The sequence below is a fragment of the Arvicola amphibius genome, chromosome 6 (genome assembly GCF_903992535.2).
Source record: "Arvicola amphibius chromosome 6, mArvAmp1.2, whole genome shotgun sequence".
NCBI lineage: Eukaryota > Metazoa > Chordata > Mammalia > Rodentia > Cricetidae > Arvicola > Arvicola amphibius.
The window spans coordinates 41,010,455-41,025,252 of NC_052052.2; the positions used below are offsets into that span (position 1 = coordinate 41,010,455).

The window sequence follows — 14,798 nt, forward strand, 5'->3', positions numbered from 1 at the left end:
GGGGCCTCAAAAAGCTCTGGGTGGTACCTCTAATACCTTTGGGCTTGAGGAACTATGATATTATATATCATATATATTACATATTTATATATAAATGATTGAATAAAACTCAAAATATACTTATTTTTAAAGATTAATTATGTGTTCCTTTCTTAGATGCCACCTACACTCTCCTAGGACCACCTGCCACGCCTTGAAGGAGCAGGCATAAGGTTAAGGCTATAGCACCAGAGTTAGAGCCATGGTCTTGTGGTCCAGGCCCTTGATTGCTCATCATCCAGGTTCTTTGTTCATACCCAGTCCCAAGGGCTAGGACAGTGCTTTGTGAGGATGATGTCAATATAATCTGGGCCAAATCTGACTTCTGTCCTAACAGGTAAATGGAAAGGGGACTTAAAGATGTAGTTTCAAGGGGTAAAGTAGAGTCCATGACATCCCCAGTCCTAACTCTGTGGACTCTCGGCTTTATCGATCGGCAGTAGAGTACGAAGGTCTTGTGGTACTGGTGCGTGCTGCTGTAGACGATGTAATATAAAATAGGATGGTTATACACACAGCAAAAGCACTTCTCAGACAACTTTGTTCCTTGAACACAAATGTGTGCAGAAGAGGCTGAGAGATGTGCCCATGAGCCACAGATATCCTGCACCTGCGCACGTCAACTTCACCCTTCACCCCCGGGAACTGAAGGCTGGCATCGAGAAGGGCAAGTCAACCCTATAGGTGCTCACTGGAGGTGTTACTTCTTCATTTCAATCTGCATGAACCAACCTGGCACAGTTTAGAGAGCTGTCTTTTTGCTCGGCTTCAATGTGTCCCCTGGAAAAGGCTTTGTTTGTTTAATGGGTGAGCATACTGGGGAGTACAGATTCTAAGGCAGAGGGACTGTGAATATCTATGAGTATGCCCAGTGTGAATCTGTTCACATAGCAGGACCCTCTGGAATCTGAGTTAGGAGTCTGACCCATCAGGTGGGATTGCTGGATGCCCAATGGAGGAGCTCACAGCACGATGCACTGTGGTCACAGGACAGAGGGATGGGGATGTCCTCAGTTAGGACTGAGAAGGGATGCACACTGAGCATTTTCACTCTGGGGAAACGTCAAGGAGAATCGGCAGAGGCACACTATTTTCAACCTGAACTAAGTAAAGCTGGCATCACTCCCTTCATCCCAGTCCATCTCTCTGAGAAGTCAGGACAGCATTGGGCAATAGGAGAGATGACTCACGGTGTATGCGATTCTCAAATGGGCCCTCTAAGACACATAGAACACTTGAGAAAAGATATCCCAACATGTATGCGGCACGCTTGCCCATGAGTCAGCAGATGATAATGCTCTGGTATTTGTTGCTACTGTTGTCTGAGACAGGGTTTTCTGTGTAGCCCTGGCTGTCCTGGAACTCACTCCGCAGTTCAGGATGGCCTCAAACTCAGAGATCTGTCTGCCTGCCTCTGCCTCCCAAGTGCTGGAATAAAAGGAATGTGCCACTGTGCTCAGATACATGAAGGCTTCTAAAACAACGAAGGAACAGAAGTTCTTCTTACTCCAGCCCTTACAGTGACTATGCTGGTACCCCTATGGGAAGGGAAATTGCACTTACTGTTTTTAGGCAGAGAAAGGGGCCAGCCATGCCCTAGCCATGAAGGCACATATTTAGACTCAGCCCTATGCCACACTGCATAGTTCAGGTGGAGGCTGGGGTGAGTCAGGGCACAGACCCCAATGGCACAGTTACTAGGCCAGACTACAGTAAGCTCAGAGAGAAGTCTGGCCTGCCGGTTCTTTATAAAGTTTTATTGGGACATAGCCATATTCATCTGCAAGCTGTGTACCGCTGCCTCTGTGCTCCAGCGGGAAAGCTGAGAAGTCACAACACAGCTCACAAAGTCTTGGACATTTGCTAGCCAGCCCATCAGAGGAACGGTCTACAGCTCACTGAATGAGATGATAGCTCTAAAGGCTGATGAGAGAAAATTGGGGCCTTTATTAATTTGCAAGGAAAAATACGATACTATATACACCTTAGGATTTTAATTTTTGATTTTGATTTTACATCTCCCTTAAAAGACAAAGGAAAGAAAAACCAGCTATTCACAAAGGAGAACACGAGTCAGGCATGGCCGCACATGTCCTTGGGAGGTGAAGGCAGGAGGGGTCAAGGGTCCACAGAGAGTCTCAGCCACACAGTTGAGTTTGAAGTGGGGGAGGGGACGACAAACCAGTGACATGAAGGCATTAGCAGAGAGCCACGATTTATCCCACGGGAGATAGCCAGAAGGAATGCAAGCCAGGGATCGGCAAATTCTCTCTTCACTGACCACATCACCATTCACCAGTCTGGTTTGTTTGACTTTTGGTTCCAAAAAACTGCAGTTCATCACCACAGCATAAAAGCCAGCACCAGGGGCTGGTGGGTAAAGGCACTGCCAAGCTTGATGACCTGAGCTTAATCCCTGAACCCACCAGGTGGAAGAAGGAGACTGACTCAGCTGACCTTGACCTCCACGTCCACACCCCTCCCCCATCCCCAGAGGTCTCCTGGGTGATGATCTCATTTCTTCATCCCAGCCACAGTGCTGGGTGGGCTTCCCTTGTCTGGGACACGAGCACCTTGGTTCTTTTGGCAGGTTCAGACTGCTTGGCCCCTTTCCTAAGGACTGAGGTTCCTGGAGAAGTCTCTGAGTTCATCAGGCTTAGTCATCAATGCATGGGTTGGGAAGGGGCAAAAAGGAGAGGTGATCTGGGGAGACCTTAGGGTCTCCCTGCTGGACACTGTGTGCCTGTTAACTGTGTAACTGGCCACCTTTTGGGGGGACCGAGGAAAAACATCCAGTATTCAGACTAATGGGCAGGATCACAATATGCTGCAGCCAGCCCATCTGATGACCAGGTGCCACCCTTTGTGCCATGGGTATGCTAAGCCCTTTCCTCTGAAGCTGAAGTCTGCGGAGAGCCCAAAGTGTAACTATGACCAAAGCAGCATCAGACACAGAAATCAAGTGCAGGAGGTATCTAGGCAAGCAGGGATCATGACAGAATGACAGAGGCAGAACCTTCAAGGATATAACTGTGCCCTGGACAGTCTGGGCTGGGCCCTGAGGATGGAGTCCAGGAAAAGGTGTGCTTACACAAAGATGGGGACCTGGGCCTGGGCATGGAGAATTTTAACCTATGCTAGTAGCTACTATAAGGAAGTCACTATCAGCTGGGCGGCGGTGGTGTAAACCTTTAATCCTAGCACTTGGGAGGCAGAGACGGGTGGATCTCTGTGAGTTTGAGACCAGCCTGGTCTACAAAGAGAGCTCTAGCACAGGCTCTAAAGCTACAGAGAAACCCTGTCTGGAAAAACCAAAAATGAAAGTTAATATTAGACTATTACCTCCACGGACCACACATCCCTTCCTTTCCCCTAAGATGTTTCTCTACTTCTTTCTCAAGTCAGGATTCAGGAGTTATGGCCATGGGGAAAACCGTGAGCTAACAGCTGTCCAGGGTGCTAATTCTCATCACTTGCCAACAACACAGGGAAGGAGGAAAGTCTTTATATTCTCTCACTGTGAGTGAACTCTGTGGCCTTGCGGGGATCTGCCACGGCACTGACCAGGTCAAGGCTCCCTGAGGGGGTCTAGCAGGGTCCAGAAGGCAGACCTCCTTTCTCTGCCGTGTGTCCACTGTGAAGTTAGCGTGCTGTGGGGATATGCAGGAAGTAGAGATGGACTTGGATAGTAAACTGTGTCGGTTCCTCAGGACACTGGGAGAATATTCCTGCTTTGCCAGAGCAATCTGTTTCCTGCCCCCTAAAAACTGCCATTTTCTCTGAAAACTACTATGCAGCCGGCTCCTGCCAGCCAGCCTCCACCCTGCCAGCCAGCACCCGGGCTCTGCTGTTAGACACAACAGCACAGTGAAGGTGAGGTGCATGTTAAAAAGGCACGGCCTCATCTACCCAGAGAATCCTGGTCTACTTGAAGCCCTGCGGACTCACTTGTGCACACGGCTCTGCCAAGCTACCACTGCACAGCTCAACAGACAATTCACGATTGCAAGTGGGGAATGGGGCGCTGGAAGCCACAAATCCAGAAGACCCAGATTTCAGCCTCCACCACCCACCAAACAGCAGACATCAAAGAATAGACCTGGAGGCCAACGATTTGTACTTTACTCCCACAGCTCCTTTAGTAGCCGTGTGGTTTCTTTTCCTCCCTGACAAGCTGGGATGAATTGGGATTCTTCTCAATGAAGGTTTCAGATGCCTGGTCCATTGTCACATGGGCAACAACCATGATCCCTGAGGACTTTGGCAGAAGCATAAGGAGTGACTCTGGGGTAATGAAGAAGCCAGGGTTGTGGCAGGAACCTGGCCCGTGTGCCCTCCAAAGATCCTGACGTGGCTAAGACAATCAAGAGTCTACAGCTCTCAGATCAGTGCCAGGAGTGAGCAACTGCCGACAGGCTGCTGCTCCCATGTGACGCTCATGACCCTGCCCACCTCCTAGAATCCTTCAGGAACCCTTTCTTCTTCCTTACTCTCCACTCAGGAACCCCACGTGATAGGTCTCCAGTGGCAGGGACATGCCAGCCTGTAATACAGTTTCCTCTGTGTCTACTCCTCTGATGTTACTGGACCCAGGACTCAGATAACAAGGCCACTTTTCCAGACCAGATCATGAATTTCCAGACTCTTCGACTATTCCTACAACTGCAGAATAAGTTTTTGGGATCAGTTAAAACAAACTTCAGGAAGAGGAACTTGACTAAATCAGCGTGTCGCGTTTGTCCTTTTTGACCTTAGAGCAAGGATAGGGCAAGACTGTCAAAGTCTGGAATAATGATGATCTCCTGAGCACAAAGAGCCTCTCTTGTAGGAGAGAACTCAGCAGCTGGGAGAAAAATTCACAGACTGACAGACGGACAGACACCAGGCACAAGAACAACAGGTCTGGTCCTTGCCCTGGGGACTGAGAGCTGATCTACCAATGTGGGGAGGATAACTAGGAGACACTGGGGGACAGTCCAGGATGGCCCCTGAACACCCGGTGGCCCAACAGGGCCAGGCAGAAGGCTATTAACTGTGACTGTGTGCTGCATGGATGGGAAGTCCAATGCTGGTCTCTGAGAATCCTGCAGATTTCCAACCATTCTCATGCCCTTTGGTTCCATTCAGAGCTGATGAAGTAGGTGGAGCTCTTTCTGTTTTATAGGCAAGGGAGAATGAAACGCAAATGATGCTCAGGCAAGATTCTGGCGACGCATTCCCTGGGGCCTGAGAGCAGCTCTCCCCTCAGCTCACATGAACAAGCCTGCTCGGAACAGAAGCATGGCTCCTGAACCCACAACCTGTTTCCCCGCCTTCCCCCCCCCCCCCCCCCCCCGCCATGCTCCTGTTGGCCAGACCGGGAACAAGGAGTCAGGGTGGCCAAAGCCAAGGGATTAAGTCAAGTGGGCAGATTTCAGCAAGGGATTAGGGAGTTGCCTCACTGAAGGGTCAAATGGGACTATTGTTTCACAGTCCCTAAAGAGTTGTGGCTGTATCATCAATCCCAAACAACCCAAGTTCAGAGAGGTTCCCTGAATTCTTTGGAGCAACCCTAACTACCAGAATAACTCCTTTCTTAAGAGGGAAGAGGGGTGGGGCTCTGTATTTGCCTGACCCAGAGGGAACAGCATACTCTCTAGGACGCTCGGTGGGCCTGGCCTAGAAGCTTCACTGCTATCAAGGCCTTCATGTCTGGACGAAGTCTGCACGGAAAGGTTGCCTGGGGAAAAGTCTTCAGACAGAAACGGTGCAAACCTGAAACTCATTTGGTGGGCCCTGCCATGTCTCAAGTCCTCAAAAGAATCTTTATACAATGATAATGGTTGAGCTGCTTCTGAGTCCTGTCCCAGGACCCAGGGGTAGATCTTCCCGGGAAAGGCTATGTAATAGGATTGACCCAGGAGGTCAGTCTGTGTACTAGAGGCACACTAGGCCAGGGCTCTACTGAAATTCTCTTCCTCAAGCCCTTTCTGCTACAAGGACTAAGCAAACCTGACCTCTGTTTTTGTAAAGGAGAAAATCTCACACAATTTGCTGATGTGATGGCAGGCTAGGCACAGAGGGTCTATCCCTGCAGGGGGCTAAAGAGACCAAACAAGATAGCTCCCACAAATGAGAACACCTCCACAAGCCACTCTTGTTGGGGAAAGGAAACAGCATAGAGCTGAGCAGCTGGCAGCATAGGCCAGCCACTCTCAGAAGCAGAAAAGAAAACTCAATGCTAAAAGAAACCCAAGTATAAAATACAGGTCCAAAACGAGACAAGAAACTAGCCCCAGGTCTTCAGCTGCGGTTGACACCAGTCCTTCCAGCACTAGGCGCATAAATGCCTGATGAAGCACAAATTCTAATAGGTCTTAGCAATAAAAGCCCAGAGTCAGATATAGGGAAAGTGCTGAGAGATCAGGCTGTTATTATTAAGACCCATTGGCACTTGTGCTATAGCCTGGCTTGAGTTTACAGCTTGGGAGGTAAGGCCCACCATGGCAAGGACAGTAGCAGGCTCTGTCCAGGCCTCCTACCAACTTGGGAAGGCGGGTACAGAGAGAGCTGCCTGGTGTATGAGAAAATCATCAGGGCTCTGCGGTGTGGGGTTGGCTCCTCGTTAGGGGGCAGTCGCAGCCTGCAGAGCCGCTAGGGGCTTTGTTACCGAGCAAATCTTCCAGGCGCTGACTGCTGATGCATAGCTAACGGGGCGGCAGACATTGATTTATGTTCAACTTTCCATTTCATCAGTGAGAGTTACGGCGCTACATGTGGAGTGCACATTTTTTTTTGAGGGGGAGGGCAGGCGGCTGGAGTGTGCAGACACAAACCTGTCCACACACACGCACGTTGGCAGGCATACCAGCCCAGGCCCCAGCCAGCCACTCAGGCAGCCTGGCACATCAGGAATAACCTTTTGTCCGTGGTTGCTAGGAGCCCTGGTGCCAGTCATCTGCCACTGGGCAGACACAAGGCACCAAGCTGGCCGCCGGGTGAGCACAGCCTGACCTCTGTGGAGGTGATGGTGACCAGGAAAGGTGATTGGTGGTAAGTTCCGTCACTGAACAGAAGGTCAGAAGTCTTGGGGGGGGGGGGGGGCGCCACACTTCAGGTTTCTGCCCTACACTGGCTTCCGTCATAGTGACCAGAGGTGAAAAGCTAATTGCTCCCAGAGTAAGCTTTCTCGGGAGGAATAACCTTGCCCTCTTCTCTCTGTCAGTCTGGAAGCAGATGACAGGACCTGGTAAGAATTTTGGTGGGGGGCGGCCTCCTATCCCCTTGTGGGTAGCAGCTCACATAGCACCTGTGGGCCTCAATCCATGGACAACAGGCTGGGCAGAGGCTGGGGCGGAGGGCGGGCAGCAGCTGGAAAGACAAGCGGCTCTTACAGAAGTCGCAGTCCTCTGCCCTGTCCAGGATCATCTTCCTAGTCCAGACCTGTCCATCCCCAGCATCCCTCATTTGTGCTGCAGCCATGCTGTTGGCTCTGGGGCCTGCTTTCTAAGTCAATATAATCCCAGAAGACAGAAGGAGATACCTCTCTCAACTGGAGAACACTTCACCCCACTCTAAGAAGGTCAGACAGCTCCACTAGGACGGCCTGGGCACCATCAGGACGGGGGTGGGGGCTGGGGAGGGGTGCTAAAGAGGCAAGGAGGCATTACTGTTACACCTAATCCCTGCTATCAAAACAGCCCAGCACTGCCTAACCCTGGCCTTCCTTCTGTGCCGCATGTCTAACCGCGAGAACCCTGTCCCTCCTTATAGCCTTTACTGGACCCTAGGACCACATCTAACACCCATGGATTTGGTTCTTCCCCATGACCTGTCTTCCCTGGTTCACCATCCTTCCCACTGGCCCCTAGTCCTGAAAGCAACTCCTGGTTAGTAGTGGGCTTCAGAAGTCAGGAAAGTGAGGTCTAACCCTTTCCCTCAACCCTAGATGTGAAGTGGTCATCAGTGCGGCAGAGGTGCCTGCCCTGTGGGAGCAGCTTCCTGGCTGGAGGAATGGCTCGTGTCCTCTGCTCTCCTTTCTCCTGGAGGGGAAGGCATCGACTTTCTAAAGCCGGTTCACTGCCACCAGTGGAACATTCTTGTCAACTGAACTTTGACGCCCTAGAAACACACACCACTACGCAAGGCTCCGACGGGCATCTTTGATTGCTTACTACCACCACCATCAAGCAGCTCACTGCTCGCCATAAAATCTGCAGATGGGGGCTGGAGAGATGGCTCAGAGTTTAAGAGCACTGGCTATTCTTCCAGGGGTCCTGAGTTCAATTCCCAGCAACCATATGGTGGCTCACAACCATCTGTAATGAGATCTGACACCCTTTTCTGACCTTCAGGCATATGTGCAGACAGAACACTGTATATGTAATAAATAAAGATTTTTAAAAAAATCTGCAGATGGTAGAATTGCCTTCTCTACAAACCTCTGTATTAGCGTCTCTCTATTCCCTCAAGGACTTGGTATCTGAAGCTGGAGCCTCACAAGACAAGGTTGTCTCTACCATTTGGCAGGATATCAGCAACCAGCAGTGCCCTCATGAGGCTGTGTCTCTCGGGGAGACCGCAGCTGAGTCTGCAGGAGGAAGGGCTGGGGTTGGGGATCTCTTCCTTCTATCTGCTTATTTCTCTGTTTTCCAGGAGGTGTTCAGTGTTTCCTCCTGGTGACCTTGTCCTAGGACAGGACACAGGGTGACAGGTTAGGTAGGTCCTGTGGGGCATTGGGCACGGCTGGAAATGAGGAATGAGGTAGGAAGGAGGCCTCCCTTGAGGAATGGGTATTGGGGGGAACTTGACTGTCTCCACCAGCTGAGCTTTGGATATAAGGAGTTGGCTCCCTCTGCTAGCCCAGGACTGATCCACAGAACACAACTTTTTATCTCTGTGATCTTTGCTGGACTCCCGTGGTACCAGTTCCCATGCCCACATCTATGAACGACAAGACTGGACTAGCATAGAGAATGTATACCACACTCTCATTGGTCCTTGGTCCTCTGTCCTACTGAACATTGCCACTGGGCTCCTGGGGAACTCGTTTGCTGGGCAGCCCCATCTGGATACTGGCTAAATTTATGTGTGGCTTTTTCAAGACAATAGGCATAGTCCTTCCTTCTTCTCCAAGATAAGTGACAGGCACCTACACTTGGATTTTAGTGGCCTGAGGAAGGAGAGGGTATATGGGGAGCCAGGAAGCCTGAGGTTGGACTCTAGCATGAACCTTACTGACAGCGTGGGGCACCCCTTCACCTTTTTTCTGAGTTTCCCTCTCCCACCCATCCTTGCCTCCTCTGCAGAAATCACCGAGCAAAACAAAAGTTGCATACTTAAAAACACAACTGAAAACAATTATTGGAATTTAAAACCAAAACAAGAATGCAAACAGTCTGCACCCAGTGCTCAGCTCTATGACCCCTGTTCTCATGTAACTGTCCAGTTCCGAGTCTAGAAAACCTTACTGAACAGTTTCCCCTTGGGGCCAAGAAACTATGGGATCTAGTCAAGGCCAACCTGCTTGTCAGATGTATAGCCTGAGTCAAAGCTTGATTATCTAAAATCCATCTGGGTTCACAGCAGAAGACCAGAGCTGGAAGACTATCTAGTCCAGCCTGCACCATCTACTGATGGGAAAAACTAGAGGCCAGCACTGAAGCACTGGCCCAAGGCCACTCAGCAAGCGCATTTCTCCAGAGCGCCAGTCCTGAATGCCCAAGCTGGCTCTTGGTCAGATTGTGCCTTGTCAGAATTCCAGGTCTAGCACTTCAGAGCTGGCTAGGCTTCTGTTCTGTACCATGGACCCCTCAAATAAATTCGATTCAAACATGTCTGTGTCCCTCTCTGGCACTGTCACGTACTGTGACTGTCCAAGTTTGGGCTTTTTCTTCTTAATAGTAAGAACAGAGAATTCATCTACCCTGGCTACACTCAAGGCCTCCAAGAACCCCAACAGTCTCTCCAACCATAAAGTGTGACTGGGTCAGTAACCAAATGACCAGACATGTCTCACAACACTCCAGAGGACTGGATAGGCACGGCCCATCTCAGAAACTTACACCCAAAGGGGAGAAAGCAAACAGGGCATCTCCTGCACTGTTGGCCCAACCTCCTAACTCCATGAGTGGCCTTCTGCATTGTGGTTGGAGGCCTAACAGAGGGAGTCCTGCATGATATTTTCTGAGTCTCCGTAGGCGGTAGTCAGCTGTCCCCTCTTTACCACTGTGGAGCCCCTACTGGTTTCTAAATTTAGGACAAACTGGTGTTGTAGTTTTGACTTGGAGAATACTGCAGGAGAGGGGCAGGACAAAGCTGGCCTGGCCACCCGGGCTGGCCTCCCAAGACACAGCCCTCTTGCAGCACAGCCACCTGCCTAGGCTTTAGCCAAGAAGAGAAGTACAATTGCTGACAACAGATAAAACCCCCGATATCATCTCTATTTCCCTTCCAATATCAGAGTGGTGCTGGCCTGAAGTCAGTAAAGGGTAGCAATCAATCGCTAATATTCCTGTCGAGAGCTGATCTGTTCCGGAAATGGGCTGTTGACTTCCTCCTTTACAAACAGATGCCCTTTTGCTTTGCAGGGGCCCAGGCCAAGTGGTCAGCATCAAAGACAGCAACCACCATGCTAAGTGCCTGGGCTGCCCTACCTCCCTTCATCTGAAGGAAGGAGAATGATGCCGGAGAATAAAAAAACACAAACTGCTCACAGTCAGTGAGAAAGCAGAGAAGCCAGGGCTCCAGAACCATCCTGAATGGCCCAGCCAACCCCTGGCAGTGCACCTTGCCTGGGGAAGAGATGACCTCAAGGCTACGAATCTAAAGATACCTCTGTTTAACAGTGGCTGGTAGTGGCTAAATAAGGGCAGGAACCAGTTTGGGCTTTCTGACCACACACCCCCAAACGTCACAGGGAAGGGCCCACAAAGTATGAGTGGAATTAGAACTTAACCATGGAAGATTCTAGCAAAGCAGGAAGCTGGGAGCTGCCCACATATCAACAGACCCATTCCTTGTCCTAGGCTCAGGCCAAAATAGAAGTCAACGGACTATTTTTAAAAACACAATTGGCAGAACTAGAGAGATGGCTCAGCAGTTAAGAGCACTTGTTGCTCTCGCAGAGATTGCAGGTTAAATTTTCAGTACTCACACAGTGGTTCATAACTATCCATAACTCCAGTTCTAGGGGATCTAGCACTGCTCTGACCTCTATTGGCATCAGGCACATACATGGTTTACATATGGATATGCAGGCACAATATTCATGCACATAAAATAAACTTTAAAGTACCCTAATTTGTTTTAAAAACAAAACCCACAGTTAGCTACTCTCCAATTCTCACTACAGAGCCTGCAGCGGAACCTGGGAGCTAAAAACTCCCCTGAGAAACACTCAGACAGAGACACAAGTGGCCTGAGATTACTGAGGAGGGTTCTGTCTAGCAGGCAGGGAAGCCATGCTTTCCCTGCATCAGGGCATATGTGATACCTTGTGCAGAGACACATGAACCAGAGAAAAACTCCCACTGAGCAGGACAAAGTAGAGAAGCTGGCTGGATCAGTGTCTCCTCTCTGGTACAGCTCTGGCCTTTCTTGGGTCAATCAGGCCCCCCAGGGGGTCTTTAAGCTCTTGCTGTCTCTCAGCCTCTCCTCAAGTCTGCAGTCTTACCCCAAGACGTACGAAGCAGATCCTGTCTCCATACCTTGGACAAGGCCCTAGTTCTAGTGGCATGCTGGGAGCACACAGATACACATGTGGCCATCTGAAGGCCTGAACTATCGTCCCTGTGTCTTTCTCTTCTCAATGCCAATCTGACGAGCAGCCTGCTGCTTTTGCTTTAAAGAGTAAGCCAATTTCGCTGATTTTTCTTCTTAGTGAGTATGTGCTCTAGCCTTCATCTTCCCAGGTTTACCATGAACTAAAATGTGCAATCTTGCAAAGTGGAAGTGTCTCCTAGCCAAGATACAGGAAGAACAGGAGCCCTAAAGATTCCACGGGGTGTCAGTCTTGTCTTTGCTCACGACTCCAATGCTCCCGTCATGCACTGTGCACCGGGCCCTCTGGTCTAACTCTGAATTCCTGGGCTTTCCATTAAGAGCTGTCAACACAACCCTGTCTGGAAGCCCCAACCCTTCATAAGCATGAACAACCAGGACCTTCTCCAACTCAGTGAGGACAGGCTTGAAAGAATGGACGATGTCACAATCAAGAGTTCCACTAGGAGTCTCTTTCTCACAGTCCCTCGGGTGAGGCTGCCAGCACTTCAGGAACCACTTCCCAGCCTCGGCTTGGCGGAGGAGGACCAAGTACCAGAAGGGAAGGGAAAGAATAAAAAAGGGGGTGGTGGCCACACCCTACCCTGACAAAACAAGACAGGTAGGTGACTTCACACATCCCATAACCACACCCCACCAGAAAGACCAACAGTGTGTTGTAGAGAAGGCGGGGCTCCCATCCCATGTGGGACCCGTTCCTGCCTGTGGTGGGCAGATTGCGGGCACAAATACTGCCAGGTGCCGCTGTGTTCACACTTGGGGGGAAAATTAGTGGTTAACCAGCAAAAGGATGCTGAGCCTGCTGGGGGGTCCCTGTCTCTCTAGTTGCACCTAAGGTTTGTAGTTTGGACAGGAAAGGTAAACAGTGACGATGACAGCGGCAACAGAACAGAAACAAAGGACGGTTTACTCATTAAAAGGGGGAAGACAAAGAATACGCCTTTTGTCAAAAGAAAGCTCCACACTGGCCTGGAAGCACTGACCTCCCCCACACCAGAGTGAGCAAAAGGGCACTGCCATAGCCCGCCTGGAGGTAGGCACATTCCCATCTCTTTCTTCCCTTCTGCAGCTTTTTGGAGAAGGGATGAGATTGCTGTGTGGGGTCTCAACCAGCACAAAGCAACTGTATTTAAACCATGGCAAACCGAGCTGCTTTCCCCTGTCCTCTTCTCCTCCCACCTGCCCAGCATAGGGCCCCAGGCCAGCACATACCTGAAAGAAACCTGGCGGGATGGGGCCTCCGGGCATCCCATCATTGGGGGGAATGTTGCCAAGCACAGGGCTTGGGGGCAGCTGCTTGCACTTGTGGAGACGAATAGGAGGGTCAGTAGAGCAAGCATGCAACCGTACACAGAGCCTTTGGTGCCTGCTCCTAAACAGACCCTTCCTCCTCAAAGGCCACTTCCTATGAAAAGTCTTGCAGAGGTGTGTAGTCCATGGCAAGCATGGACTGGGGCCCCCACTGCCTCTTCTCTAAAATGGGGGGGGGGGGGGGAAGGCTGCCTGCCTTTAGTACACACAGTAGACCCAATACAGTGTCTACTGTCTGAACCATACCTTGCCTTCTACCAGCTGCTCTAAGAGGGAGACCACCTCACAAACAGTGGTATCCTCTCCAAATCGCTAACTTGTTGCATAGGCAAGTCAATAAATATCCAGTAAGAAAATTGCCCCCAGGCTTAGAAGGATGTGGTGTGCTCTGACCCTTCACTGGCGTACTAAATGACTCCTGAGAAAAGTGTGTGATGGAGGAGGGTCATCTGTCTATGTATTATTTTCATTGGTTAATAAAGAAACTGCCTTGGCCCTTTAATAGGATAGAAAATTAGGTAGGCGGAGTAGACAGAACAGAATTGTGGGAGAAAGAAAGCAGAGTCAGGCAGATGCCTCAGGCAGTTGCCATGCTTCTCCGACCTGAGACGGATGTAGGCTAGAATCTTTCCCGGTAAGCCACCACCTCTTGGTGCTACACAGATTATTAGAAATGGGTTAAGTAAGATGTGAAAGTTAGCCGGTAAGAGGCTAGAGCCAATGGGCCAGGCAGTGTTTAAATGAATACAATTTGTGTGTTGTTATTTCGGGTGTAAAGCTAGCCATGTGGGAGCTGGGCGGGAATGCAGCCCGCTGCTCCCTCAACCATGCAGGAGCCAGGCAGGATGAAAAGCAGGCCTGCTTGCCTCATCACTATAAGCGTGGGTTATACAATGCTTGCTGAATGCTGCTGTCCTGGTACATCTGCCTCAACAAACGTCTCCCTGGGGTGGGCAGACATTGGATGCCCCACCTGGCCACCTTCCAACAATCTGTGTCCAACCTGTTTGTGTGACCAGACATGCCTGGCTCTGTGCTCACATGTGCAGAGCTGAGGCTGAGATGCCAAAGCCCTACCTTGAGAAAGTCACAGATCTGGGCCACCTACCTGAGCTCGACTCCTGTCTTTCCTACTCAAGCCAAACATCCAGGTACACCTGACCACTTCCTCCCAAGGCCACTGAGACCCAGAGCCTGACATTCCCCATCAGTCACCTTCTAGTTCATAAATGCAGCCACTTCTTATCCCTCCCAGAAGTTGCTTCTTTCCTTTCCTTGGTATCTTGACTAACATTCTGGACTACTACATTATGAAGTGACTTACTCTGACAACTATAGTTCTACTTTCATAGAGAAACAATCAAGTTCTCTGTTATTTGGGCATTTGACTTGTTACATATTCCTTAATTTGTTACAGTGGGGCAGGGGGCAAACTTTTAAATGAAAGACTGAACCTGTGAGTACACTGCTGTTTTACTTTCATGAAATGGGGGGTGTGTGGTTCTGGGGATTAGGGGTAGGTAAGAGGCCAGGGCAATTGGTCCTAATTAAGTGGGTGGTAACTTGCAGTATTTCACAGTCCTCCAATGGAAGACAGTCATGACAACCATGCAGCCTTAGGGGCAGGAAGCCAGGAGATGACTTTTTCATGTAAAGCCTACTCCGCGGATAAATGAGGAGTCTGCAAG

The 14,798-nt window shown here is 50.2% G+C and overlaps 1 protein-coding gene across 2 annotated transcripts in view; it reads right to left on the bottom strand.

The window, feature by feature from the left end:
* The window catches only part of Ssbp3 (single stranded DNA binding protein 3), a 141,218-nt gene that overhangs the window by 25,081 nt on the left and 101,339 nt on the right, over nt 1–14,798 (bottom strand). For both annotated transcript variants that reach the window (XM_038333533.1, XM_038333532.1), the window contains exon 6: nt 13,012–13,095. In XM_038333533.1, coding sequence (XP_038189461.1) covers nt 13,012–13,095 — 84 coding nt within the window. The remainder of the gene's footprint in view (nt 1–13,011; nt 13,096–14,798) is intronic.